At 59.5% G+C, this 23,757-nt stretch overlaps 8 protein-coding genes and 2 pseudogenes across 8 annotated transcripts; 7 read left to right on the top strand and 3 right to left on the bottom strand.

The window, feature by feature from the left end:
- Window positions 1–283: 283 nt before the first annotated feature.
- ACA1_261340 (uncharacterized protein) lies at window positions 284–970 on the top strand (the record flags this gene model as incomplete). The annotated part of the gene is made up of 2 exons (XM_004333679.1): window positions 284–340; window positions 365–970. The coding sequence occupies 2 exons, from the start codon at window positions 284–286 to the stop codon at window positions 968–970; spliced, it is 663 nt and encodes a 220-aa protein (XP_004333727.1).
- Window positions 971–1,088: 118 nt separating this feature from the next.
- ACA1_261330 (uncharacterized protein) lies at window positions 1,089–1,534 on the bottom strand (the record flags this gene model as incomplete). Its single annotated transcript, XM_004333678.1, has 2 exons — window positions 1,089–1,289; window positions 1,388–1,534. The coding sequence occupies 2 exons, from the start codon at window positions 1,532–1,534 to the stop codon at window positions 1,089–1,091; spliced, it is 348 nt and encodes a 115-aa protein (XP_004333726.1).
- Window positions 1,535–2,358: 824 nt separating this feature from the next.
- ACA1_261320 (serine palmitoyltransferase, long chain base subunit 2, putative) lies at window positions 2,359–4,430 on the top strand (the record flags this gene model as incomplete). Its single annotated transcript, XM_004333677.1, has 9 exons — window positions 2,359–2,526; window positions 2,607–2,910; window positions 2,978–3,102; window positions 3,168–3,261; window positions 3,339–3,502; window positions 3,564–3,860; window positions 3,940–4,098; window positions 4,187–4,317; window positions 4,388–4,430. 9 exons carry the CDS (start codon window positions 2,359–2,361, stop codon window positions 4,428–4,430), a joined length of 1,485 nt encoding a protein of 494 aa, XP_004333725.1.
- An 826-nt stretch (window positions 4,431–5,256) lies between these two features.
- On the bottom strand, window positions 5,257–7,203 carry ACA1_261310 (Phytanoyl-CoA dioxygenase family protein; the record flags this gene model as incomplete). The annotated part of the gene is made up of 7 exons (XM_004333676.1): window positions 5,257–5,570; window positions 5,695–5,857; window positions 5,961–6,176; window positions 6,275–6,371; window positions 6,444–6,643; window positions 6,743–6,865; window positions 6,976–7,203. 7 exons carry the CDS (start codon window positions 7,201–7,203, stop codon window positions 5,257–5,259), a joined length of 1,341 nt encoding a protein of 446 aa, XP_004333724.1.
- A 234-nt stretch (window positions 7,204–7,437) lies between these two features.
- ACA1_261300 (Fbox domain containing protein) lies at window positions 7,438–10,005 on the top strand (the record flags this gene model as incomplete). The annotated part of the gene is made up of 9 exons (XM_004333675.1): window positions 7,438–7,506; window positions 7,594–7,846; window positions 7,965–8,128; window positions 8,272–8,418; window positions 8,521–8,674; window positions 8,756–8,854; window positions 8,952–9,112; window positions 9,145–9,327; window positions 9,418–10,005. The coding sequence occupies 9 exons, from the start codon at window positions 7,438–7,440 to the stop codon at window positions 10,003–10,005; spliced, it is 1,818 nt and encodes a 605-aa protein (XP_004333723.1).
- A 597-nt stretch (window positions 10,006–10,602) lies between these two features.
- ACA1_261290 lies at window positions 10,603–13,753 on the top strand (annotated as a pseudogene).
- ACA1_261280 (uncharacterized protein) lies at window positions 12,135–13,753 on the top strand (the record flags this gene model as incomplete). The annotated part of the gene is made up of 7 exons (XM_004333674.1): window positions 12,135–12,201; window positions 12,308–12,453; window positions 12,592–12,756; window positions 12,854–12,992; window positions 13,069–13,112; window positions 13,134–13,305; window positions 13,377–13,753. The coding sequence occupies 7 exons, from the start codon at window positions 12,135–12,137 to the stop codon at window positions 13,751–13,753; spliced, it is 1,110 nt and encodes a 369-aa protein (XP_004333722.1).
- A 155-nt stretch (window positions 13,754–13,908) lies between these two features.
- On the bottom strand, window positions 13,909–14,937 carry ACA1_261270 (methyltransferase domain containing protein; the record flags this gene model as incomplete). Its single annotated transcript, XM_004333673.1, has 5 exons — window positions 13,909–13,930; window positions 13,966–14,089; window positions 14,208–14,370; window positions 14,463–14,564; window positions 14,632–14,937. The coding sequence occupies 5 exons, from the start codon at window positions 14,935–14,937 to the stop codon at window positions 13,909–13,911; spliced, it is 717 nt and encodes a 238-aa protein (XP_004333721.1).
- A 95-nt stretch (window positions 14,938–15,032) lies between these two features.
- ACA1_261260 (FGGAP repeat domain containing protein) lies at window positions 15,033–17,848 on the top strand (the record flags this gene model as incomplete). The annotated part of the gene is made up of 13 exons (XM_004333672.1): window positions 15,033–15,192; window positions 15,297–15,412; window positions 15,487–15,528; window positions 15,615–15,795; window positions 15,866–16,193; window positions 16,256–16,429; window positions 16,572–16,738; window positions 16,817–17,047; window positions 17,130–17,246; window positions 17,318–17,376; window positions 17,454–17,574; window positions 17,685–17,803; window positions 17,843–17,848. The coding sequence occupies 13 exons, from the start codon at window positions 15,033–15,035 to the stop codon at window positions 17,846–17,848; spliced, it is 1,821 nt and encodes a 606-aa protein (XP_004333720.1).
- A 442-nt stretch (window positions 17,849–18,290) lies between these two features.
- The window catches only part of ACA1_261250, a 6,337-nt pseudogene continuing 870 nt past the window's right edge, over window positions 18,291–23,757 (top strand).

Genomic DNA, 23,757 nt, shown 5'->3' with positions numbered 1-23,757 from the left:
CGACGGTGATGGCGGTGATGCAACGCCGTTCGGCTGCGTGCCAGGCCTGCCACTCGTGGCTGTGCCAGCACCCTGCGAGCGCAGAGATTTGGTAAACAGGCGTGAGATGCTCAGCGCGGTTTCTCGCATGCTGTTCGCGTCCAATTTCTTGCGCTTCAGTGAGCCAGCCGGAAATGGCGACTGCTTTTTTGGCCAGAAAAACTCCGACCGACCGACTCAAAACCAGAACTCGGCCACTTCCAAACCAGTACATACCCACTCTTCTACACTTGAAACAACGCAAATGGAAGGAGAGAAACTTATCAACCCTACAGCGGTCGCCTTCACCAGCAGCGTGCCGGTCCACGGCGTGGCCCCGACCCAGGTGCGGCTCGACATGCGCACGCACCTCTTCCGCAACGGCTCGTTCGACGAGTGCCTGCCGTTCCTCCTGCGCGGCCGCGTCTCCGACGAACAGTTCGGGGCCACCATGCACGGACTCAACCAGACCCTCACCGCGTCGTCGGGCCTCCGCACGGGCATGTGGCTCGGCGTGCTGGGCACCTGGGCCACCGTGCTCGCCCTCGTCTTCAGCCTCTACGTGTGGGACCTTTTCGAGTGGGTGTTCGTCTGCAACGGCGTCCTGGTATTCTTTGCCCTGGTCACCATCATCTGCGCCGTGGCCTACGTCGTCCAGCTGAGGCGGCGGGTAGACCAGTACCTGGCCGAGGCCAACCTGTTCTACAACCCGCAGGGTGTCAACTTCCGCATGGAGAGGTACTACCGCCGCTGGTCGCTCGTCATCGACATCCTGCCCCAGCAGTCCAGCTCCGCCGACTACCAGCCTCAGCAGCAGCCGCCGCCGGTCTACTACTACCACCCTGGACAGCTCGCCGCCCCGGCCTTCCCGCCGCAGCAGACACCGGCACCGGTGGTGTATGCGGCCTACAGCCCGGCGGCCTATCAGAAGCCCTCTGTTGACAATGTTTAGAACAAAGGCCAATCACACTTATTAATATCTGTACATAAAAGCGAGATAATATTTAAACTACTTGATATACTCATGTTTATCGATATTTACGAAAGGTTGGCTGCACACCGATGAGGTGCTAACACACTACGGCGGCGGGTGTGGCCTCGGCATCGGCGATGTAGGTGAGGTTGCAGTAGCGGTGCACGGGCAGGCACTCCGGCTGCGGCTTGTCGATCCAGCAGTAGGCGAAGGAGCCCTCGAGCCACACGTAGAAGTCGCGGCACACGTCGCACTGGAACGGACTCGTGGCCCGGTCGCAGTTGACCTCGTTCAGCCTCTACACAGAAGAACTACACGGTCAGCTGGAAGAAGATGAAACACCCAGCTTTCAATTGGTAGCTCGCTGCTGTGGATTAGACTCCCATTGACCCGCACCTTCACGAGCGCACAGTCACATGGGCAGTTCACGAAGGAGGTGCAGTGGAGGTCGGCCGGCTGCGGGTGGTTGACGATGCAGCTGTCGTGCATGGCGCACGCCTGGTCGAGCTCGTCCATCGGCGGACACTCCTTCAGGCACTCCATCGTCGGTTGGGTGACCGAACTGTTGCACGACGGACATGCCTGCCCTTCGCAGCAGTCATCGAACCCGCCCTGGACATGGTCGCACACTGTCATATCAGTTCATAACAATTTACATCATGTGGAGGGAGCAGGGGCAGCGGTACATGTGCCAGTCCACACCAGCTGCTATAGCGCAAGCAGGGAACGGACTCTTCGTGGTGAAGCTCTACTGGGTGTGGCTCGGCGAAGCAGTGGACACCCAGCAAGAGCGCCCCTATTACAAGCAGTCCAATTACAAGTGGGTTGTTCATGACCTTTGTCTCTTCTTCGTGCAAGCTGAGCGCCCAGTGCTGCTCCTTGTTCCCACGTCAGGCAAAACTGAAGCGCGTGGGACCCGCAGAGAAGCCGGAGGGCACCACCGGGCCATGGACGACCTGCTTTTGACGAAACGTTATTCAGAATTCCGGAATTGCAGACTGCAGCCAATGGGCTTGTTCGGGGGAACCGATCAGGAATTCCGAGCATGTGAGCTGGCTTTGAAACAGGAGTGGTCGGGAGTTTGCCTAGGCACCAAGCGACAAAAATTTTGCCTGCGTCAACGCTTTGCGGTGCCCAACTGCGCTCGTCTTGATTCGTGTCTTCGCGCCAACGACCGCATCACTGCTCGCCACACCCGATCGGCGTCATCTTCTTTGCCCAGCTGCGCAGCTTGATCAATCGCCCAGTTTCGTCTTGAACGACGTAGCTCTTACCCGATTCGATCACACGATTCGATTTCCGACGCGCCAGTTTTCGTTCGGGACATTTAACGACATCGTGTCTGCCGCTCATTGATTCATCTCGCCATGGCTCAGAAGGCACTCCCTCAGGATGAGATTCCTCTTTGGACCCTCATCTGGACGTATCAGGCGTTCATCTTGGGCATCCTGCTCGCCCATTTCCGCAATTTCACTTCTTGGCTCTCCGTCGCTACCGGACGATCGGAAGAGGACCCGGCCTTTGTATGCCAGGAGGTACTTTTGCCTCCTTATCAAAAGATGGCCATTCTCGACTCGCTTCTGAGACATATTCTGTCCTTCAATTCTGCTGCTAGGGTCATGCGCCGCTGCTCAAGGCAAAGGAGTATTTCTACACTCGGTACTTCTTCGGCAGGCTGAGGGATTGCTGGGATCGTCCCATCTGCAGCCGTCCTGGCGCCATGTTCGACCTCATCGGCCGCGAATTCGACGGCTCCCTGTATGGATCGTTCCAGTACACGGGCGAGAAAATGCGCGCCATTAATCTCGGCTCCTACAACTACCTGGGCTTTGCCGAGAACGCTGGCAAGTGCATCGATGATACCATCGACGCGGTTCACAAGTATGGCATCAGCACTGCTGGCCGTAGGATGGAGACTGGTTCGTCTGAGCACATTGCGCCTGAGCATGATTTCATCTTCTGCAACTAATTTCGGTCCGATCTCAGGTAGCATGGACCTTCACAGGAAGCTTGAGCTGCGCATGGCCGATTTCCTGGGCAAGGAGGACGCCATCATCTTCAACATGGGTTACGCAACCAACTCGACCTCGATCTCTGCTCTCATTGGCAAGGTACATGCGACTTGTTTAACAGAAATTCCTTTACGGGCAACGAACTCACACTTCTCTTTCTCCAGGGTGGTCTGATCATCAGTGATTCACTCAACCACGCTTCGATCGTCACGGGCTGCCGCTCTACCGGTGCCAAGATCAAGGTTTTCCAGCACAACGGTACGTGAAGAGTCAGCCTTGCTCAAGATTAACGTCGCCTTCCTGCTCACAGCCCCTTCCTGCTCACGGTGTTTCAGACCCGGCCGATCTGGAGCGCGTGCTTCGTCAGTCCATTGCCGAGGGTCAGCCGCGCACTCACAGGGACTGGACCAAGATCATAATCGTTGTTGAGGGCATCTACTCGATGGAGGGTGAGATCCTGCGTCTTCCCGAGATCGTGGCCATCAAGAAGAAGTACAAGGTACAAAGCACCGTTTGCCTCTTGGCGAGCTTGTCTCACGCGGGTCCAATCACCACACCAGGCCTACTTGTACGTCGATGAGGCCCACAGCATTGGCGCCCTCGGCAAGAGCGCGCGAGGTGTGTGCGACTACTGGGGCGTTCCCACCTCCGACGTCGACATTCTCATGGGCACCTTCACCAAGTCCTTCGGTTCCGTCGGTGGCTACATCGCCGCCAATAAGGATGTCGTGCGACACCTGAGGCAGCACTCGCTGGGCTCGGTCTACCAGTCCGGCATGTCGCTCCCCTGCGTACAGATGATCCTTTCCGCGCTCGACGTCATCACCGGCGCTGACGGCACCGACGATGGCCAGAGGGTACGACCCAGCACAGCACCTTTGCTACTCGCAAATCACCGCCTAACATGCCATTCCGTGTGCGGCTTGCGCTGCACAGAGGATCAACGCTCTGCGTGAGAACGGCAACTTCTTCCGTCAAAGGCTGAAGGAGATGGGCTTCCGCATCATCGGTAGCGAGGACTCGCCCGTCATTCCCCTCATGCTCTTCCACCCCGCCAAGATTGCCGGTTTCTCTCGCGCCGCGCTCGAAGAGAACGTACGTGCCTCCCTCTCTTCACCAGTCCTTTCCGAGCCACGACTCTGACATGGTCTCCCACTTTCTCTCCTCTGCGCGATCCATCCAGCTTGCCGTCGTGGTGGTCGGTTTCCCTGCCACCTCGCTTCTCGGCTCCCGCGCCCGTTTCTGCGTTTCTGCGGGCCATACCAAGGAGCAGCTCGAGCGAGCCCTGGAGTCGATCAGCGTGATCGGTGACAGGTGACCTTCTTCTTCTTCTTCAGCTCTTTGCCTTCCAACTCACGTTTTTTTTTTGTATTTTACACTCCAGGCTGATGCTCAAATACGGCAACGAGGAAGAGGCGGCGCACTGAGCCTGGTGCGCGCCGAACACCAGTCCACGGCCACATTTTTTTCGAGCGAGCTTTTAGAGGAGGAGAGGGGAGAGGAATGGAGAGAGAGAAAGAGAGAAGAGAGCATGAACCAACTGACCAGCAGCACCAAGGACTCGTTTGCAGACACACGCGAAGAGAGGGGAAGCGGAAGAAGGGCCGAGTGAAGGAGAGAAAGAGAAGGAAAGACGACGCAACCACCTCTTCCCTTCCATCGCCTCTCTTGGTCATCATGCTCCGGGGACCGGGACGTGTGTACATCACCACCATCACCATCATCATCGACAGCCCAGCGGGAGAGAAGGCGCGGACACAGCAACGCGACACCTGCGATTTCATTTTAACACAACCTTTTACAAAACAAATCTGTTACCAAACAATTTCTCGATTCTTGCAGTGCTCCTTTTTGATCGAAAGAATGAAGATTGCTGAGGCCAAAATCGAGGACCACTACTACTTCGTTGACCGCAACGGGGGAAAAGCAGGCTAAACAGTGCGACAAGAGGGTCAAGCGCGAAGGCGTGGTCTTCTACGAAGAAGAAGGCACGGTGGCAGTGGCACGGGCAAAACGGGTCCCTTTGTCCGCGCCCTGATGTGGGACTTCAAGGCCGCGGACGGGCTCACGCTCCACCCGGCTTTCAGGGTCTCCGAGGAGGGGTGTGTCGGCTGCTTCTTAGAGCCCACACGAGAGAGAGACCTCGGGCAACACACCGTCATCGAGCTGGGGGCAGGATCCTGACCAATACAAATAACCAAAAATGTTTGTTGTTTTCGATGGAAGTCGTGGGCTGAGGCAGAAGTGATCAGATCAGCCAGCGCGACCACCGCCACGCTGCCAGCCGCCCCCGCCGCGAGCGCCGCCGCCTGGTCGGGGAACCGCGACGCGAGCGGGCGACCCTCGTCGTCCGCCACCGCCACCGCCACCTGTTCGCCCACCGCCGCCTGCGCTGAGCCCGAACACGCGCCGTCCGAGGTCGGTGAGTTCGGGCGCGAAGCCCGCCGCGCGCACCTTGGCGTCGACCGTGTGGACCCGGGCCTGGGCTCGCTTGGGGTCCATCGGCTGCGCCGGGAACATCCGCAGGAACTGAGCGCACCGCATCCGCCCGCTCTTGTTTGGGCGCGCTGCAATTGGAGTTGAACAATACGAGAATAATGATTACTTAATCAATAAATAACCATATTAGACAAAAACTCACTCTAAAATAAATACTAATAAATAAATAATGATAAAAATAAATAAACGTACCACCGTGCGGGGTGCGCTGGTCCCAGATGACCATGCTGCCGGCGCGCATGGTGATCCGCATGCCGAACTTTTGGATGGGGTCGTCGTCGGGGAACATCATCGAGTTGCGCTCCTTCGCCATCTCCACCAGATCCCGCTTGCCCGCATTCGCCTCTGCCCACCTCTGCACGACACAACACGAGACACGACACGAGACACGGCACGACACGAGACACGACGCATGTTAGCTTCGCGGTAGCACTTGGTCAGGGTGTCCTGCAGCGTACGTTGAAGTGGTGTCGGAAGCCCGGCACGCACTGGAAGCCGCCGTCGGCCTCGACGTTGTCGACGAGGTTGAGCACGGCCTGCACGTTGAGCGGGTGGATGCGCTCGCACACCTGGTTGTTCTCGAAGATGAAGTGGTTGAGGTGGCGGTCGCCGTACTGGAGGCCCGCCAGCGTGCGCCGCTCCTTGTCGCCCGAGCCCAGGTAGCCCCACACGTCCTTCACAGCCCAGCGTTGATCAGAACAAAAAATCGCACACGCACGGCGCGCGCACACACGCACGACCGCACACGACACGCACGCGCGGGGAAAAGTACCATGTCGAGGTGGAGGTTTTCGCTGGTGCGCCAGTGGGGCATGTCCCGTGCGCCCGTGGGGAACTGCACTCCCTTTGTCGGCCGGAACAGGCTCGCCCTACAAACCGACACCGCCCGTCAGAGCACATACCGCACACGCACACACGCGACCGCACACGCACACGCGCACCTGTCGTGGCTGATCATGATGTCCTCCGATCCGAAGAGGAGCGCGAACGGGCTGACGAGGCGCGGGTTCTGGCGGTTGCGGAGGATCTGCGGCGTGAAGAGCGGCGGGCGCGAGGGCATGCCGTGCTTGGCCATTCCCTCGGCCGGCCACTGGTCCCACGTGCTCACATCGTGCCTGTCGAACCGACCCTCCGTCCCCTCCTGCCCATCCGTGTGTGTCGTGTCGTGTGCGGTGGCGCGTGCGGTGGCGTGTGCGGTGAGTGTGCGGTGTGTGCGGTGAGACGAGGAAAGGGAGCACACCTCGAGAAGGCCGAAGATCTCGTTGACGGTGGCCTGGGCCTCCTGCGGAGTGAGTACGTCCCGCACCACCACGAACCCGAACTTGTCGAAGAACGCCACCAGCGCCTCCGCCTCCTCCGCCTCCTGCAAAGTAATACAATAAATTCAATAAATAAATAACACCCATTTTAATTTTATAAAAATAATAACACACAATAAATAATTGAAATAAAAGGGAAAAATGGTGGGCGCACCTGAGGTGTGTGGAGGGCGGACGAGGGAGAGGCGGGTGCGGGAAAGGAGAAGATGAAGCGGGCGTCGTCGGGGTCGCGCGGCACCTCGGCCCGGAACTGCTCCAGCGTGAGGCCTGCCCACTCGCTCTCCACTTCTCGCGCCGTGGCCGTCGTTGCTGGCTTGCTCCTTGGCGTCGTGCCAGCGGCCGATGAACCATCACCGCCACCTCGCTTTCTGGGATTATCCATCTGGATTGAGATATGGATCGCGTGATGTAGTTGAACGTTCTGTTCAAAATACTGAACAACCAGTCTGGCTAATCAAAGGCTCTCCCTATTTCATTCTTTTTCTCATGTTTTGTACGCTTCACCGATTTGCCTGCACGTAAAATAGAAAAATAAAAAATGCAATATGAAGTTTTATTTTAATATCACGACTGCTAGCTTTCGGGGGGGCAGCAAAAGGAAATGGAAACCTTAAAGATGGACGCGGGTGACTTGGATCGTCTGCGGCTCTGCTTCGCCGACATCAAAGAATGCATCCAGCTCTTGGTAGGGACCTACCAACCACCAACACAAACCAAGGTCGTTGTTTTGAGTTTCTTTGTTCATCTTCTTCTCTTCTCTGGCGATGAGCAGGGAGCGGAACGCGGTGGCGACGAAGCAAAGCGGAAGCTGTGGGCGACCCAGGTGTCGACCAAGCTCACCGAGCTGAAGCTCCCGCTGAGCGGTTGGCAGCAGAACGTGGCCCTGGCCAAGCTGAGGGCCGAGCAGTGCAGCTTCGAGGAGTCGGACCGCGGCCAGGCGCTGGCGGAGCTGGAGGCCGTCAAGGACGAGGGCGACGAGCTCATCGTGCGCCTGCTGGCCCTGCTGGCTCGCGGCCCGCCGCTACGTAGCGTCTTCACTCCTCACACAACCCACTGGGGAACTCATGCTGACGTGTGTCGTGTGTGTCGTGTGTGTCGTGTGTGTCGTGCTGTGTCGTGTGTTGTTTGCTTTTGTCGCAAAAGTGAGGCCAGAGGTGATCGGGTCGCTCGAGCAAGCACTCTGCCCGCCGCTGGCCCGCGCGCTGGACGGCGATCGGGCGTCGCTGGCGGGGCTGATCAAGCGCGAGGGCGCCGGCGTGTTCACCATCGACGTCTTCTCTGAGCCGTGGATGCAACAGCTCATCACCGTACGCAGCGATCTCCACATCACACTCATCTCTTGTGCCTTGGCCCTCACTTCCTCACTCAACCACCGCACGACCTGCGCGACACGCACGACACGCACATAATAGGAAGCGGACGAGTTGGCACTATTGCCAACATGCTGAAGGGGCGAGGCCTGGTCCAGGGGTCCAGCTCCTTCTACTCCCAGTCCCGGTTCTCGTCTCCATACAGCGTGAACAAGCCCGGTCTCGAGGGCGTCATCTTCAACAACTTCCCGCACACCAAGGCTCTGATGCACAGCCTGGTCAAGCGAGTACGTCATTAGCGCCACACGCGCGGTTCGCGCTATTAGAAGAATGTGTCTCATGCCGTTGTGTGTGTGTGTGTGTGTGTGTGATCCCAATGCGGCACGCAGGTGATCGAGCCGGTGGGAGTGGCCTACCTGGAGAGGGAGGACAAGAAGCCGAAGAAGCACAGGTGGATCGAACCGCAGTATGCCCACGTGGTGTCGTATTCCATGATGATGTACAATCAACCTCGTGGCCACTTCCCGCACGTCGACGACTCTGGTACGTGTGTGTCGTGACCTCAGTTGGCACAGCAAGATCTGAGCGAAACTCTGACATTGTGTGTTTGCCATCAATCGTTAGAGCTGACGATCAACATCTGCCTGGGCAAGCAGTTCGAGGGCGGGCATTTGACCGTCGTCGACGACGAAGGCAACGAGGTCACCCTGCCCCAAGTCCCTGGTACGACGCGAGGCGCAGCCCCTTACTTGCTTTCCCTTTTCTCGCCCGCTTCGTGCATTGCTCCTCACACACGGCACTCCTACGCACCACGCTGCAGGCCGGGCCATCGTTCACAACGGGCGGGCGCTTCATTCGTCGAAAGATATCACCTCGGGCGAGCGCTACAACCTCATCGTGTGGTGCCGCTTCCACGAAAGCCCGTTTGACGTACATACCATCATCATCATAACCATCATCTTCATCTGCATCATCACCAGCGTTGACGGCCCACAACTTTTGTGCGCGCGTAGACGTTTCCGTTCGAGGAGCTGCCGCCGGAGCTGCAGCAGGCGGTGGTGGACCTCCTGCCCCCCGAGGACCTGTGCCGGCTTCGCCTGGCGTCCCAGGACATGTACGGCCTCGTGGAGGGCTCCAACCGGTGGCAGTGGGAGGCCGCCCAGTCCCAGTTCGTCCGCGATTCGCCCGACGACAAGGTGCGTCGTACCTTTCTACTCAAGAGGCCCTCACCACCACCTTAAGAGTCACCATGCTGACGTCAGCTCACAACGACGACTCGCGCGCAGAGGTCGTGGCGCCAGGTGTTCATGGACACCAGCGCCAAGCACCGGGCCAACCGGCTCAAGGGCATGAGCCCGCTGGCTCCGCTCGTCGCCACCCGCTTCCGCGGCCCGCCCACCGAGACGCCCCTCGGCCTCCCCTATTCCACGCTCTACGGCGGCGGCCACCCCTTCCCGATGAAGATGGCGATGCCGGCGCCGATCTGGGGCATGCCGGGATCGGTCTACCCCCAGCCCTTGCCGTGGACGGCCCCGCCTGGCTTTGGACCCGCGCCCGGCTCGTTGCCGGTTCCCTGGGCGCAACCCACGCCCATGCTTATGCAACCACCCATGACCCGCATGGCCGCGCCGCCGCAGCCGCAGCCCTTCGGGATGCCGCCGCTGATGGGAATGATTCCCCCGCCGATGCCCTTTCTGAGCCCGCCGATGGGGCCTCCTCCAGGCATGGCGCTGCCACGGCCGGTGATGCCTCCGCTGGGGATGCCCCCGACCCGCATGGCCCAGCCGCCGCCCGCCACCCTTCCGGCTCCACTCCAACCGGGATGCCAGCCTTCTCAAGGTGTCGTCCAAAAAGGTGGCTGCCAGCTCCAGTGAAGGGGTGGGCAGTCACCACATCTCGCTTTTTTTTTGCGATCTTTGTAACACAGTGGTTGCTCCACACATGTAACCCAATTGCAATTGGGTCGGGGTTGAGGTTCCCTGCCAACCGCCGAACCATGGTAAACCAGCACTGGCGCTGGCGCGCTGCGGTTACCCGCAAATAAAGAGATTCTGGGGTTTTTTTATTTTTTTATTCTTTTATATTTAAATATCAGCAAGAGGACCGAACCGACTCACTGGCAAGTGGGGCGGTCTAATCGAGCAAGGGATGGAAGCGACATCGTCGGCCTGCAGCCTCAACGTCCTTATGAAGGATCGGCTTGAGGCCAGTCCTCTCATCAAATCATGGTAACCCCCCAAACATCTTACTCGTCTTCAATCTCGGATTAAGAGCATATGTGCTCATCCCACCCACCCTCCATGCCAAATCTGTGCACATCAATCGAATGATTCATTCATCGGCATCTCTTTTGCCGGCCATTTTTACCCGCGCCAGACCACACTTTTTTTTTGAAGAAGCGAAAAAGCGAGCGTCGATATGTCGACCAATCGAGTAACTTCACGAACGCGACTCTCTGCCGATCGCTGACAATGGCCCAATCCCGTTCTGTGTTGTGTCGTGTCGTGTGTGTTGTGTCGTGTCTATGGTCGGTCACAGGTTGGGTCGTGTGCTGGTGGCGCGCAGCGGCGAGCGGGTGCCCAAGCGGGCCGTCGTCGACGCCTACCGAGCCTTCTGCGCCGAGAATTGCTACGAGCCCACCACTTCCTCCTCCTTCGGCCGCTTCGTTTGCGAGGTTCTCCTCCCTCCCCTCGTTCTCCTCCGTCTCTTCGCTTTTCGTTTTCGCTTTCGCTCTTCACTTTCACTCACCCGCGCGTGGCGCGCTGCAGGTGTTTCCCGAAACCCGCAGCTGGAGGTCGCGAAGCAAGCAAAAGGGCAGCATGGGCGAGATGTTCTACCTCAACCTCGCCTTTGCCGATCCCTCGCATCTTGTCTCCTCCTCCGCCTCCTCCGCCACCTCCTCTGCCACATCCACCTCGTCGTCGACTTCACCATCCCGTCCGGTCAAGGCGACTCGGTCCACCACCACAGCGACGTCTGCACAAAAGCGCACACGCGCCAAACCGACTGCACGCATCGCGTCGGCGGAGCCGAATGAGTCGTCGTGCCCGGTGATGGCGTCAACGACCGCCTATACCTCCGGGTCCGCCTCCTCGCCTCTGTCCTCCTCCTCCTCCTCGTTGTCATCGTCGTCGTCATCGCTGTCGTCGCCGCTCACCCGCGAGTCGTCGCCGGCCCTAGCACGAGGCAACAGCAGCACCTCGCCTCACGAATTCACCTCGGCCTCCTCCTCTGCCGTCTCCTCGCCCATTTCTTCCTCCTCCTCATCCACCACCTGCCCCTCGTCAGACTCGTCGCCATCACCCGCACCCTCGCCGACATCGACATTGACGTCTTTATCGACGGCATCAACGTCATTGTTGGCGTCGCTGTGCGCCACGCCCACAGCTTCATCTACATCGCCGCATCACCGTCATCACCACCACCGCCAGTTCGTGACGAGCTGCGGGCCGGTCTTCTCCGACGTAGGAGAGACGCCGAGTTCGCTGCTATGGTCGGCGTCGCTGCTGCACGCCGACCCCGCATCGTCGTCGCAGCCGCCACTGCGCTCTCAGTTGGCGCCGCTGGATGACGAGCGGCGACGACAAGTGCGGACGGTCGAGCAGCAACAGCGTCGGCTTGCGGCGTGGCTGGAGCAAGACGACGACGCGACCACGACCACCGCCACGACCACTACAACGACAGCGACATCGTACCGTGTCCCAGAGGCCGGGTACGGCGAGGTCGCCACCCACCGCAACGCGAGACGGCCGGCGGTCAATCTGTGGACGGCGGACGCCGAACTCCACACGCTCGAAGTGCTCCATTCCTTTGTGGAGGTGTATCACCACCACATCTGGATCAGCTGGTACGCGCTCCCACCCATTTTCACATTCTTCAGATTCCTTGTTTTCCTACAGTGAAATGGCAGGAGTGAAAGAGGAATTCTAAACATCTGACGTATGGTGTGCGTAGTCCTATCAACCCGGGCTGCTTCGATTTTGAGACACTACGGCACATTTGCATGACAGACGACGGTAGGCGGGAGCGGAGTCCAGTCTCGCTCAATATCTACGTAGCGCTCAGCATTGGTACGTGGCTTCGTCTGACTCTGGCCAGCCTCAACCTTGACGCCCTTTTTCTCACACCGCCACCGCCGTCCATCGCTCCGCCATCGTTCCACCCCACGCGGTGCAGGGTCCACGTATGCGGGCGATCTCGAGCGAGGCCTGGAGTTCTGGATGATCGCCAGGGAGCATCTGGGCTACGTGTTCGATGCCTCGAGCTACGATGTGGCGTGCACCCTCCGACTGATGGCCCGCGCTGCTCACGTCTTTTCAAAGGTGCGCGACAAACGACACGATACACCACCGCACACGACGACGCACCATCGCACACGTACCACTACACACGTGCCACCGCACACACGATACACACGACACACACATGAGGCACGGACCTAACGCGGTTTGGGTGTCTAGACGGAGAAGGAGGGACGCGAGAAGGCGGCGTACTACTTCGAGCTGGCCAAGCAGATATTCACCGCCGTCGGGTCGGTGCACGACGAGAACTACATCATGGCCGACAAGTGCAATGCCCTCTATCACACCCAACCGCCCAACCCCGACGAAGCACTCAACCGCATGGTACGTGTGTGTGTGTGTGTATGTGTGTGTGTTGTGTCGTGTGTGTCACGTGGGTGTCGACTGAAAATCGGTTGTGCAGATGCACTGCAGTCCGCAGCCGGCGTGGCGCCGCACGTGGCGTCTGACGGAGTACCAGTTCCTGCAGTGCAAGTACGGTCGGGTGGCCGAAGGGCTGCGCGACCACCTGTGGCACGTCTTCGCTCATCTTCGCACCGCCCTTGACATGCTCGCTGCCTGTACGCTTTCCCCAGCCCGTGCTTGTGTGGTGTGCGGTACGTGTGTGTCGTGTGCTGATGGTTTGAGTGTGCGCAGCCGAGCCATTGGCGATGTCGAAGCTGGAGGAGGTGATGACGCGCGTGCGTACTCTGGAGGCACAGTTCACGCAGGAGCTCGAGGGCGAGCATTTCACCGCCAATAGACACGTGGTGGCCTACCAGCGCACGTTCATTCTCTTCATGAAGGCCTGCTGCGCCCATCGGCTCGGCTGGATCACCCAAGCCCTGCAACACACTCACGCCTTCTTCACTCACCTCACCACCTTCAACCCCGGTACCGCACGCACCGCACGCACTCACTGCACACACCGCACGCACACGAGCTGACGTGATTGAGGAACGCAGGTGCGCTGGCGGTGATGTTGTCGGAGATGTGGTGGCTCGCGCCGATCGCGAGCGAGGTGGCGGGCCTGCTGCGTCTGTGCCTCCACCAGCGGCGGCAGGACCAGCTCTCGCTCTTCTTCCAGCTCCTGGCGCCCCTCCGCGGAACGATCGTGTGGGCCGACCGCATCGGGCGCCTGGCCGAGGACCTGCTCGCCCGGGCCGCGCTCGACCTGCCCGCCTCCCACTTCTTCCCCTACTCCTCCTTCGCCACGCCGGCCTCCGCCTTCGTCCCTCCGCCATCGTTGTCATCGTTGTCGTCGACACCACCGCGACCCAGCGAACGACGCAAGCGAGCACGCGACGACGGCCAATCTGCGACCCTGCTCGACCTCATGTAGTTCTACTCTCGGCCGCAAACTCCCAAAATGTATGTATCATCATCACGAGCATCAGAGCGCCTTCTTCTTCTTGAAGATGCCGCACCAGGCCAGGGGGGCTGCGGCAGGTTCTCTCGGTAGTGCTCCGTCATGTCGAACCTGGAACAGGGTGTCACTCAAGTAAGTGCCCCAAGGGCCCTGGTCTCGGTGGCGGCATCAAAAGTCGTACGCACCTCGTCTCGTAGATGGAGAGCACCTCAAAGTGGGAGGCGAAGGCGTCGGTGAGTTCTTCCTTGGTCAGGCGCTCCGGCCCGGTCATTGCTTCGTTGCAGTTACCCACCAGAGTGAAGAAAATGCCTTGTGTAACACACGACACACACGACACACACGACACACAGCACACGGCACGGCACACGGCACACGACACACAATGTGAGTGCAGCGGTCTTGAAGAGCTTCTTCTACGTGCCCGCACCTCCAGGCCGGACGAGCTGAGCAATCTTGTCGGCCACGGGCCGCTCTCCGATCTCCTTCCGTAGCACATGGAAGCACTGACAATCGTAGACGAGATCGAAGCCTCCACCTTCGCGTTCCGCCGCCACATCGCCGCTCGCGGCCTCTTCTTCGTGTGCCTTATCCTACGCACAAGCAGAAGAAGTGGTCGAAAAGGTGAAGTTGGCGGTGTCAGTCATGTTATGTTTCTTTCTGCGACACAGAGGGAATGAAGTACCTGCTGCTCGTGGCTCATCCGCTTGCCCACGGCGAAGGAGAAGGAGTTGGGCAGGGCCATGAAGTCTGAAGCCACGAACCTGCACCGGTCCGCCACCCCAGCCTGCGCAAGAGTTACTTCTCGGCCAGCACGCTCCTCTACGTTTGATTTGGGGGGCGGGAGCGCGCACGGCGGTGGCGGCTGCTGAAGCGGCGCGTAGCGGCAGAGGGACGAGGTCGACCCCCACCACGGCCATGCCTTGCTGGGCCATCCACACGCACGAAGCACCCGAGCCGCAGCCTATCTCCAGCACCTCTGCCGACGTCGAGGAGCGCTCAGGTGGAAGAAGGCGCTGGCCCTCGGGGTGGTCGTGCAGGAAGGCGACCAGCTGCGAGGCCGGGCGGTGGGCGTCCCACGGCGCGAACCCCGAAGCGTAGAAGCCTGACCACTTGGCCACGCTCGCTGCTGGTGCTGCTTGGGGTACCTCCTCTTCCATCGACAAATAAGAAGCCACCAATATCAATTTCCCTCTGATTTTCTATACTTTTCCTTTACTCTCATTTACTTTTGTATTTAAAAACGAAATACAAGATGGAGGGGGCGGGGTTGCCGTTCTCGCCCGTGGCCGTGGTGCCACCTACACCACAGGCGCCCAGTGCGTTCAGCGGCCTCTTGTCGCGCAACATCTCGTTTGTCAATCATTACGAATTCCGATGGAAGCACCGCACCTTCCACAAGGCCATTGCACTCGGTACGTCTCGCCTCGCCTCCTTCCTTTCCTCACGCCTCAGATCGTTATCATTTCAAAAATCCGTTCCTGATTTTGTGCGTGATTGATAACGCTACTACGCGCAGGGGATGTGGACAACGACGGCAACGTGGAGCTGGTGGCCGGGAGCTTGGGCGGCATGCTGCTCGTGTGGAAGGGAACCAACCCGCAGCCGTGGCGCACCTCCGAGAACCTCGGCACCGTACGTGACCCATTGCTTGCTATGAACATGCACACGTTCATTACAAACATGTGCGTCGTTCTGACCTCGCACAGATTGCCTGCATAGCGGTGGGCGACGTCTACAACCACGGCAAGGTACTACTACTCGCTCATGGCGCTATTGCTCCCCGGTGGGAGGGACACTGATGGTTGTCGGTGCTGTGATGGTGTGGTCCCTCTAGAACGTCCTGGTGGTGACAACGTTCGAAGGGCTGTGCCACATCTTCGACTTTGGCACGGAGAACACAGAAGCCGAGGCGCAGTGCAGCACGGAGGGCAAGGAGGGTCGGCCCGGGGCCATGATACCGAGCGGCACCTGCCGTATTCCGCCCAACATCAACGCAATCCTCATCACCGACGCCGGTACCTCCTCACTGCGTGTGTCGTGCGTGTCGTATGTGTGCTGTGTGTTGACCTTTGTGGGGTGGGACAGACAATGACGGCTACAACGAACTCCTGATGGGTGGCAGCGACCGCATACTCTACTCCTACCAGCTGACGCTGCCCGACAAGACCTCGGCTCCGCCATCGCCCTCGCTGGGTCCGTCGACTGCGTCGTCGTCGATGCTCCCCATCCAGTCGCCGGGCCGGGGGCGCGAGCCCAGCATCTCCCGAGAGGCCAGCCTCCCGCTCGGGTCCGCGGCCATGCTGTCCTCCAATTCCTATTCGGCGCCCTCGTTGCTTCCCGGCTATTCACCCACGAAACGACCGACACCCATAGTACAAACCAAGGCCACCTGGTCCTTTCCGCATCACATATGGTACGCGCCTGTGTGCGGTGTGTGCGTGCGGTTGCAGCGGTAACACATTGGTCTCCACACAGTTCGCTGTGCTTGTCCAACTTCAAGCGCGACGTCGGCGACAGCGTGCGCATGGTGCTCGTTGGGCTGCAGGGCGGCGCCTACGCGGTGATCGACAACGAGGGCATACCGACGGAGGTCCTCCAACCCTACGCCCGACCATCACGCAGCCGCAAGGATCCGCGATCCAGGAAATCGTATGCCTGCCCTCTCCGGGGTGTTTGCCCTTTGTTTTCTTTAGCTTATCGCACACGACACGACACGATACACACGACACACGACACGCGCACACGCTCACCACACGACACGCGACACGCGCACACGCTCACACACCCGCAGAGGGTACTCGCGCTACGATGACACGTCAGCGATGGATGACAAGCGGGATGATCAACCTCACGGCCGAGATTCCACACCAACGACCGAGGCCAGCTTCGCCCCAACCGAGATCGTCTCTCCCATCGTGCGAACTAAAGGAGCCATCGCAGCCGTTGCCACGCTTGACGGTACACACGGCACACTTGAAGCTGGCAAACCAATGCTAACTCCTTTGTGGCTTGCGTGGTCGTGTGGGTCTCGCACAGGCCACATGCAGCTGGTGGAGTTGACCGGCGCTGGCGGCGGAGGGAAAGGCATCGGGTGGTCGGTGCTGTGCGAGGTCAACCCATCGTCGCCCGCCTCGGGGGGCGGTGGCGGGGCGCCCGGGATCGTGGCCAAGGAACTCTTCCCGACCGAGTCCGCCGGCGCCATGCACTCGGTCTCACAGACCATGGACTGTTCGCAGTGCTTCACTGCCTGCTCCCTGGACATCACCGGTACAGATACGTGTGTGTGTGATACGCGCATGGCACGGCAGGGCGCAGTAGCAGTGCTTACACTGATCACGTCGTGTTACAGGGAGTGGTGAAGAAGTGGCGGTATTGTGCTCGTGGAGCGGGCTCACGCATTTCATCGACGCCAAGGGGCAAACCATTTCGTTCCACTCCCATCAGCCCGTACGCGCGTTCACGGCCGGTAAGCTCAAAATGCGATCGCGTTTCCCTTCTACCGCTTCGTGTGTCGCTGCCCTCACACCATTCTCCCAGGAATGTATTCAATCGAACCCGGCAAGAAGTCGCCCTGCCTGATCTACATCACCATCGAGGTACACCCCATGCACACGCGCGGGCGCGCACACGCACACGCGCAGAAGCTGACGAAAACCTTGCGTTGCCTGGAAAGGGTGCCATCCGGATCTACTACGGAATCAAACTGCATTCGATGGGGGTGAGCACGGCGGTGGCTGCTCTGGCGGAGGACCTGCGGGAGTTCGATTTAGTCAAACAGAGCTTCACCAACTCAGGTTTCATTCAGCTCCTGACCTCCTTCTTTTCTCCCAAACGGGAGTGTCGCACGTGTTTGTCATCTCGTTGAGTGATCCTGACTCCTTGCGTGTTGCGCACGCACGCGCAGAGTGGGACCTGAGGCAGGAGCAGGTGGCGCTCATCCATTCGGCCCTCTATCATTTCCCCCAAGAAGACGTTGAGCGCTACAAGCTCTACCTCCAGCAGCGGATCGCTGCCCTCAAACAGGTAAAACAAAACTAACTGCCTTGTGTTGCTGCGCCACAGCACTGAAAATATAGTTGTCCCCGTACCACCGCGGTCGCAGGCCAAGGCGGCGGCCAAGGCAACGTAGGAAGATGACGATGGCCGACGTTTGGCACAATCGAACGTTGTCTTCTTCTCCGGACAGTTGGTGATGGCGGAGCGATCTCCAAGGTCTGTCGTCACGGAAACAAAAACGATTGACAAGAAATGACCCGCAATAGAAAGATCAAGATAAGGAAGCCACTTGACCGCTCCAAATTGCCCAATGCTGGTGCGTTTGACTCACATGTGCCAAGCAACCGTGATTGGAGCCTCATCATATTTCCGCTCGCCGCATGGAACATGTCGACCGGCGAAGCGGTCTCCGCCGGCCGGCGAAGCGCTCGGCGTTCTTCTTTCCCGTTCTTATTCCTTCAACTCACCCACCACAACACAACTACCTGCTCGCCCCTTCAACTGACTGACCACCATGGTTGCCACGCGAACTTCTGTGGCCTTTGGCGCTCTAGTCGTGGTGGTCTGCCTGGGGCAAGGTACGTGATCAGTGCCTGCTTCGCGAAGCCGGTGAAAGTTTGTTCACTAAAGCTGCTTGCTTTCCTCACTTTGCGCGCAGCCCTGGGGTACGGCGTGGAGCTATACGGTGCGGGCACGCCCAACGCCGTCTCCGTCTTCAAAATATGGACACCGTCCTACCTCTTCACCCGTGACGACGTCAGGTACCGGCGCCACTTCCTGAACACACCGCCACACGCCTTGCTTTGCGGTTGATCCAGCCACGATCAATCACCAAGCACGGCGTCCACAAACTATTGCCAGACACAAAAGAAAAAATATCAATCTTGGCGTGTGGCGAGTACTCACCTCGGCTCCTCTACCAGCATCACATATGACGGGGTGGGCATCACCCCGGCCATCAGCACCTACACCCAAGGCAATGCCGTACGCTCCGCCAGCCCACCCGCTTTTTCTTTTTGATTATATTCATTCTTCGTGTAGCGGCTCCAAAGTAAATCAAGATGATGAATATTCGGCTGCAAGATGAGCAAGCAACTCACGAGCGGCGTATTGTTGCTGCTGGTTCAGGACTTCTTGGTGATGGACAGGGGCTTGCCAGCCGACCTTTCAGCGCAGTACGGCGGCCTCGCCCAGATGCCGCTGGCCGGCCAGGCCCAGGTCATCGCCTACAACATAAGCGCCCTCAACTCCACCGACCCCAACATCGTACGAACGTACCTCCTTTGGGCTTAAAACGTTCCTGAAGCTGATGCGGTGATGTGGTGTGGTCAGGTGGTGGACAGGGAGACGCTGGGCCTGATTTGGGCTGGAAACATCACCAAGTGGAACGACACTCGCATCAAGGCTCTCAACCCGGCCATCGCCAACAAGCTGCCCGGGGCCGACATCTTGATCGGCTACAACGAAAACAGCGCCATCTCGCTCGTTGAGGTATTCAAGATTGCGCTGGAGCGGTTCAGCGAAGATTTCGCGATTGCGCTGGCGGCTGCCAACCGCACATGGGCGCTCATGCCGCCCGCGCAACGAGGCACCGCTGTGGTTGCCGGCGGCTCGACTGTCGCACGGCTGGCCTGGCTTCAGGCGAACGACAACAGTCTGACCTTTCTCAACTACGCCGACACTACATCGTCCAAGTTCAAGTGGATGAACATGATCAACAAGGCCGGCAAGCTGGTCACTCCTTCCGTGGCATCGGTGCAAGCGGCCATGGCCGACTACAGCGAGTACTACGCGCAGGGCAACTTCACGATCGACATCGTAGATGCGCCGGGCAACGACTCGTGGCCTATCGCCTACGTCAACTACCTGTCGGTCAAGCAGAACATCACAACCTTCGACTGCACCAACTACCAGGAGCTGCTGGCCTTCGTGGCCTGGATTCAGACCAACGACGCGTACGATGGCCCCTTCTCCGCCTCGTCTAATCATTACGTAACAGCTGACCGCCCAATTGGATTTTTTTTTTCTAGGGCGAGTCAGAGGGCATCGGACATCAATGTGGCGCCCATGGCCATACCACTGCGCGAGACGCTGCTGGATCTACTGAGAAATGTCCAGTGCAACGGCGAACAGATCTACACGACGGCCTATCTCACCGGCTTAGGATCACCGCTCCCGGTGTTCACGTCGTGGGCCGCGGCGTGGTCCAGCCTCGAATTCAGGATGAAGTACTACGAGGGCACTTCGACAGACGCGCGGCGAGAGGTACCCGCGCGCGAGGTAGATTTTGGCGTCGTGAGCGATGGATCCACGGGCGGCGCCACCGACATAGCCCTCACCCCGGTCATCGCATACGCTATCGTTCCCGGTAGGTGTTTTTTCCTCTCTTTGTTTTCATAGTGGACGCACTAACGTGTGTCGCTTGCGTTCTACGATGAATCGTCGTGAGTGCAGCTTACAACATTCCCGAATTGAAGGGCAAGAGCCTGGTGCTGAACTTTGACGTCATCGCGAGGATCTACCTCAACGAGATCACCTCGTGGAACGACCCGCGCATCCAAGACCTCAACTCTGCTGACGTGGCCGCTGTCCTGCCCAATAAGCCCATCGTGGTCGTCGTTCAAACAGTGGCATCGGCCATTACCAAAGTGTTCACCACGGTCCTCAACCAGACCGTGCCCGACTGGAGTGTCGTACGTACACGCAACATGGCGCCCCCCCCCACACAATCGGAATGACGACTGAAATGTGGCCTTTCGTGTTTCGCCCAGGTGGGCGTCGAGTCGTTGGTGACCTTCCCGGTGCAGGACATCGCGCCCAACCGCACCGTAGGCGTAGCCGGCCTCGATATTATCCCATCGCTCCAGGCAAATTCGTACTCGTTCGGCTGGTGGCTGGGGTTCGAGGTGTTTCAGGTGCGGAGCTTCACACCTCAGCTATTGCTTGACAAGTGTTTCGGTGCTGGTGCTGATGTGTGTGAACACACAGGCAAGAAAAATGGCGGCGGCTGCGCTGCAGATGTCCTCCGGCTCGATCATCAGTGCTGATGCAACATCGATGATCAGCGCGCTCATCGACTACGAGGCAAGCGGCGACACCTCCTACGCCAATCTGCTACTCGGTACGCTGGTTTCGTATTCTCTAGTAAAGCATTGGTATGTTTTTCAACACTCATTTGACCGTTGCCGCAGGGGCGAGCGCAAGCAGCTGGCCGGTGGCAACCTTTGGCTCGATGATCTACCCGCTGACCAAGATGAGTGACTGCAACGAAGCAGCAGTGCTCTCCGAGTTTCTCTATTGGTCGCAGACCGACCCTAACGCTATCGAAATTGCCACCAGGTTCGTCCACTCGCTTTCCATATCACATCATTCCTTCAGATGCTCAAGGTGACACGCCTCGATGTGATCAACAGGCACGGTTTCGTGCTGGCGACGGAAGTGCGCAGCATCAAGAGTCGGCTGCTCGACCAGCTCAAGCGCTTTACCTGCGACGGGGTGCAGGTGAGCCAGCTGGCCAACTGCATTCTCGACGGCCAGCTGTGCTCCAACAGCGGCTCCTGCATCGACAGCGAGTGCAGGTGCGACGCCGGAAAAGAAGGCCAGTACTGCGAGATCACAACCTCATCGTCATCGGACAACACGCTGGTCATCGTGCTCGGTAAGTCCCTCTATTCTGTCGATCGCTCTCATCCCAGTCGCTCGCTGACACGAACCCTTCCGATCTCAGCGTCGGTGATTCCGTCGGCTGCGCTCCTGTTGCTGCTGCTGCTGTGCCTGTTCGTGGTGCTCCTGGTGATCATCCGGCGCAAGAGCAGAACGTCGGACGATTGGGAGATCGAATACACCGAACTTGAGGTCGGCGAACAGCTGGGCGCTGGCGGCTACGGCGAGGTGCACAAGGCCACGTGGAAGGGTACCGAGGTGGCCGTCAAGGTCATGGCCTCGGAGAAGATCACCAAGGACATGGAGAAGTCCTTCAAGGACGAGGTATGTTGGTCGCACACACTTTGCTCATGACACTTCGGCTGATTGGCTGTATGATTGTAACTGCGGCGCAGGTGCGGGTGATGACGGCGTTGCGGCATCCCAACGTGGTGCTGTTCATGGCGGCGTCGACCAAGGCGCCCAAGATGTGCATCGTCATGGAGTTCATGGCCCTCGGCTCCCTCTACGATGTACGTTGTGAAAGCGCCTTTGTGGCCCCTGGCTTATGGCTCATACTTATCGACAACCTCAACTCCGTAGCTGCTGCACAACGAGCTTATTCCTGACATTCCGCACCCGCTGAAAGCCAAGATGGCCTACCAGGCCTCCAAGGGCATGCACTTCCTCCACTCCTCCGGTACTGCCCCTCCCCACTCCTTCGTTCTTTCTTCGTTTTCGTTCTTCGTCTGACATGGTGCTGGCGATGAAAATGACGTGGTGGTGACAGGAATCGTGCACCGCGATCTCAAGTCGCTCAACCTGCTGCTCGACAACAAGTGGAACGTCAAGGTCTCCGACTTTGGTCTCACCAAGTTTAAGGAGGACGTCGTCGGCGCCAAGGGCAAGGACATCGCCGGCAGCGTGCACTGGACGGCGCCGGAGATCCTCAACGAGACGCCCGATGTGGATCTCATCCTGGCCGACGTGTACAGCTTCGGCATCATCTTGTGGGAGCTGCTGACTCGCGAGCAGCCCTATCTGGGTCTGAGCCCTGCGGCGGTGGCCGTGGCGGTCATTCGCGACGGCATCCGCCCGCAGATGCCCGAGGCCGACTCGGTGCTGTACCCGCAGGAGTTCGGCGAACTGATCACCAGCTGCTGGCATGCCGATCCCACGATCCGGCCGACATTCTTGGAAATCATGACGCGCCTATCGGCCATGCACGGCGACTCCACTTCGGCCGGCGCCACGTCGACCAACTCTTCGTCATCCTCGGGTCACTCGGGCGGCGGCATCAAGAAAGACATCTACGGCTCGTGGACCCTGCCCTCGACCACCAACTCGACCGGCACGTCCAACACGTCGTCCAACTCGTCCAACTCGTCGAAGAACCTCTCGGCCACGCACGCTGCAGCGGCGGCTGGCGCAGTGCGGGCGCCCGAGGGCGAGGTGGCGATCGTGTTCACCGACATCACGCGCGCCGCCTCGCTCTGGGAGTTCAACGCAGCGGCCATGCGCGACGCCACGCTGCTCCACAACGAGACCCTGCGCGCGGCGCTCAAGCGGCACCGGGGCTACGAGGTGGTGTTCATCCGCGACCGCAACAGCGGCGAGGGCTCGTTCTGCATGGCCTTCCAGCAGGCGAGCGACGCGCTGGCCTGGTGCGCCGACGTGCAGCAGGCTCTGCTGGCGGTGGAGTGGCCCGAGGCGCTGCTGGACCACCCTGGCGCAGCCGAGGAGTGGGGCGACACCGACGATCGGTACTCCTCCTTGCCATCGATCACGACACACAGGAAAGGCCGGGTCTAATGCGGTTGGCATGTTACAGAGTGGTGTACAAGGGACTGCGGGTGCGCATGGGGGTGCACATGGGCGTTCCGCGCGTGGTGCGGGATCCGATGACGCGGCGGGTGGAGTACATCGGGCCGGTGGTGAATGCGGCGGCGCGCATCACGGCCATGACCCACGGCGGCCAGATCGTGATGAGCCACGCCGTCCACGACAAGATCAAGGACTCGGACCTGGTCAAGGGCGACAACCACAGGCGGGTCGTCGGCCTGGGCAAGTTCGAGATGCCCGACTCCCCTCAAGGGGCCAAGCTGTACGAGCTGAAGGTGGTGGGACTAGAGGGCCGGTTCTTCGGCGGCGTGACCCACAACGCTGACAGCGACCACCCGACCAGCGGTTCGGCCGAGCGGCCAAGTGACACCAGCGGTGAGCCCGCCGAAATGAACCTGTCGTCGGGTCCGAGCGGACACCGCGGCAGGAACAAGTACGGTGACGGCATCGGTAGCGGCGGAGGCGGGGATGACGATGGCGAGCTGCAGACGGCGGTG

Source organism: Acanthamoeba castellanii, assembly GCF_000313135.1.
Source record: "Acanthamoeba castellanii str. Neff unplaced genomic scaffold scf7180000084769, whole genome shotgun sequence".
NCBI lineage: Eukaryota > Discosea > Longamoebia > Acanthamoebidae > Acanthamoeba > Acanthamoeba castellanii.
This window is presented reverse-complemented; position numbering and strand designations above follow the sequence as displayed.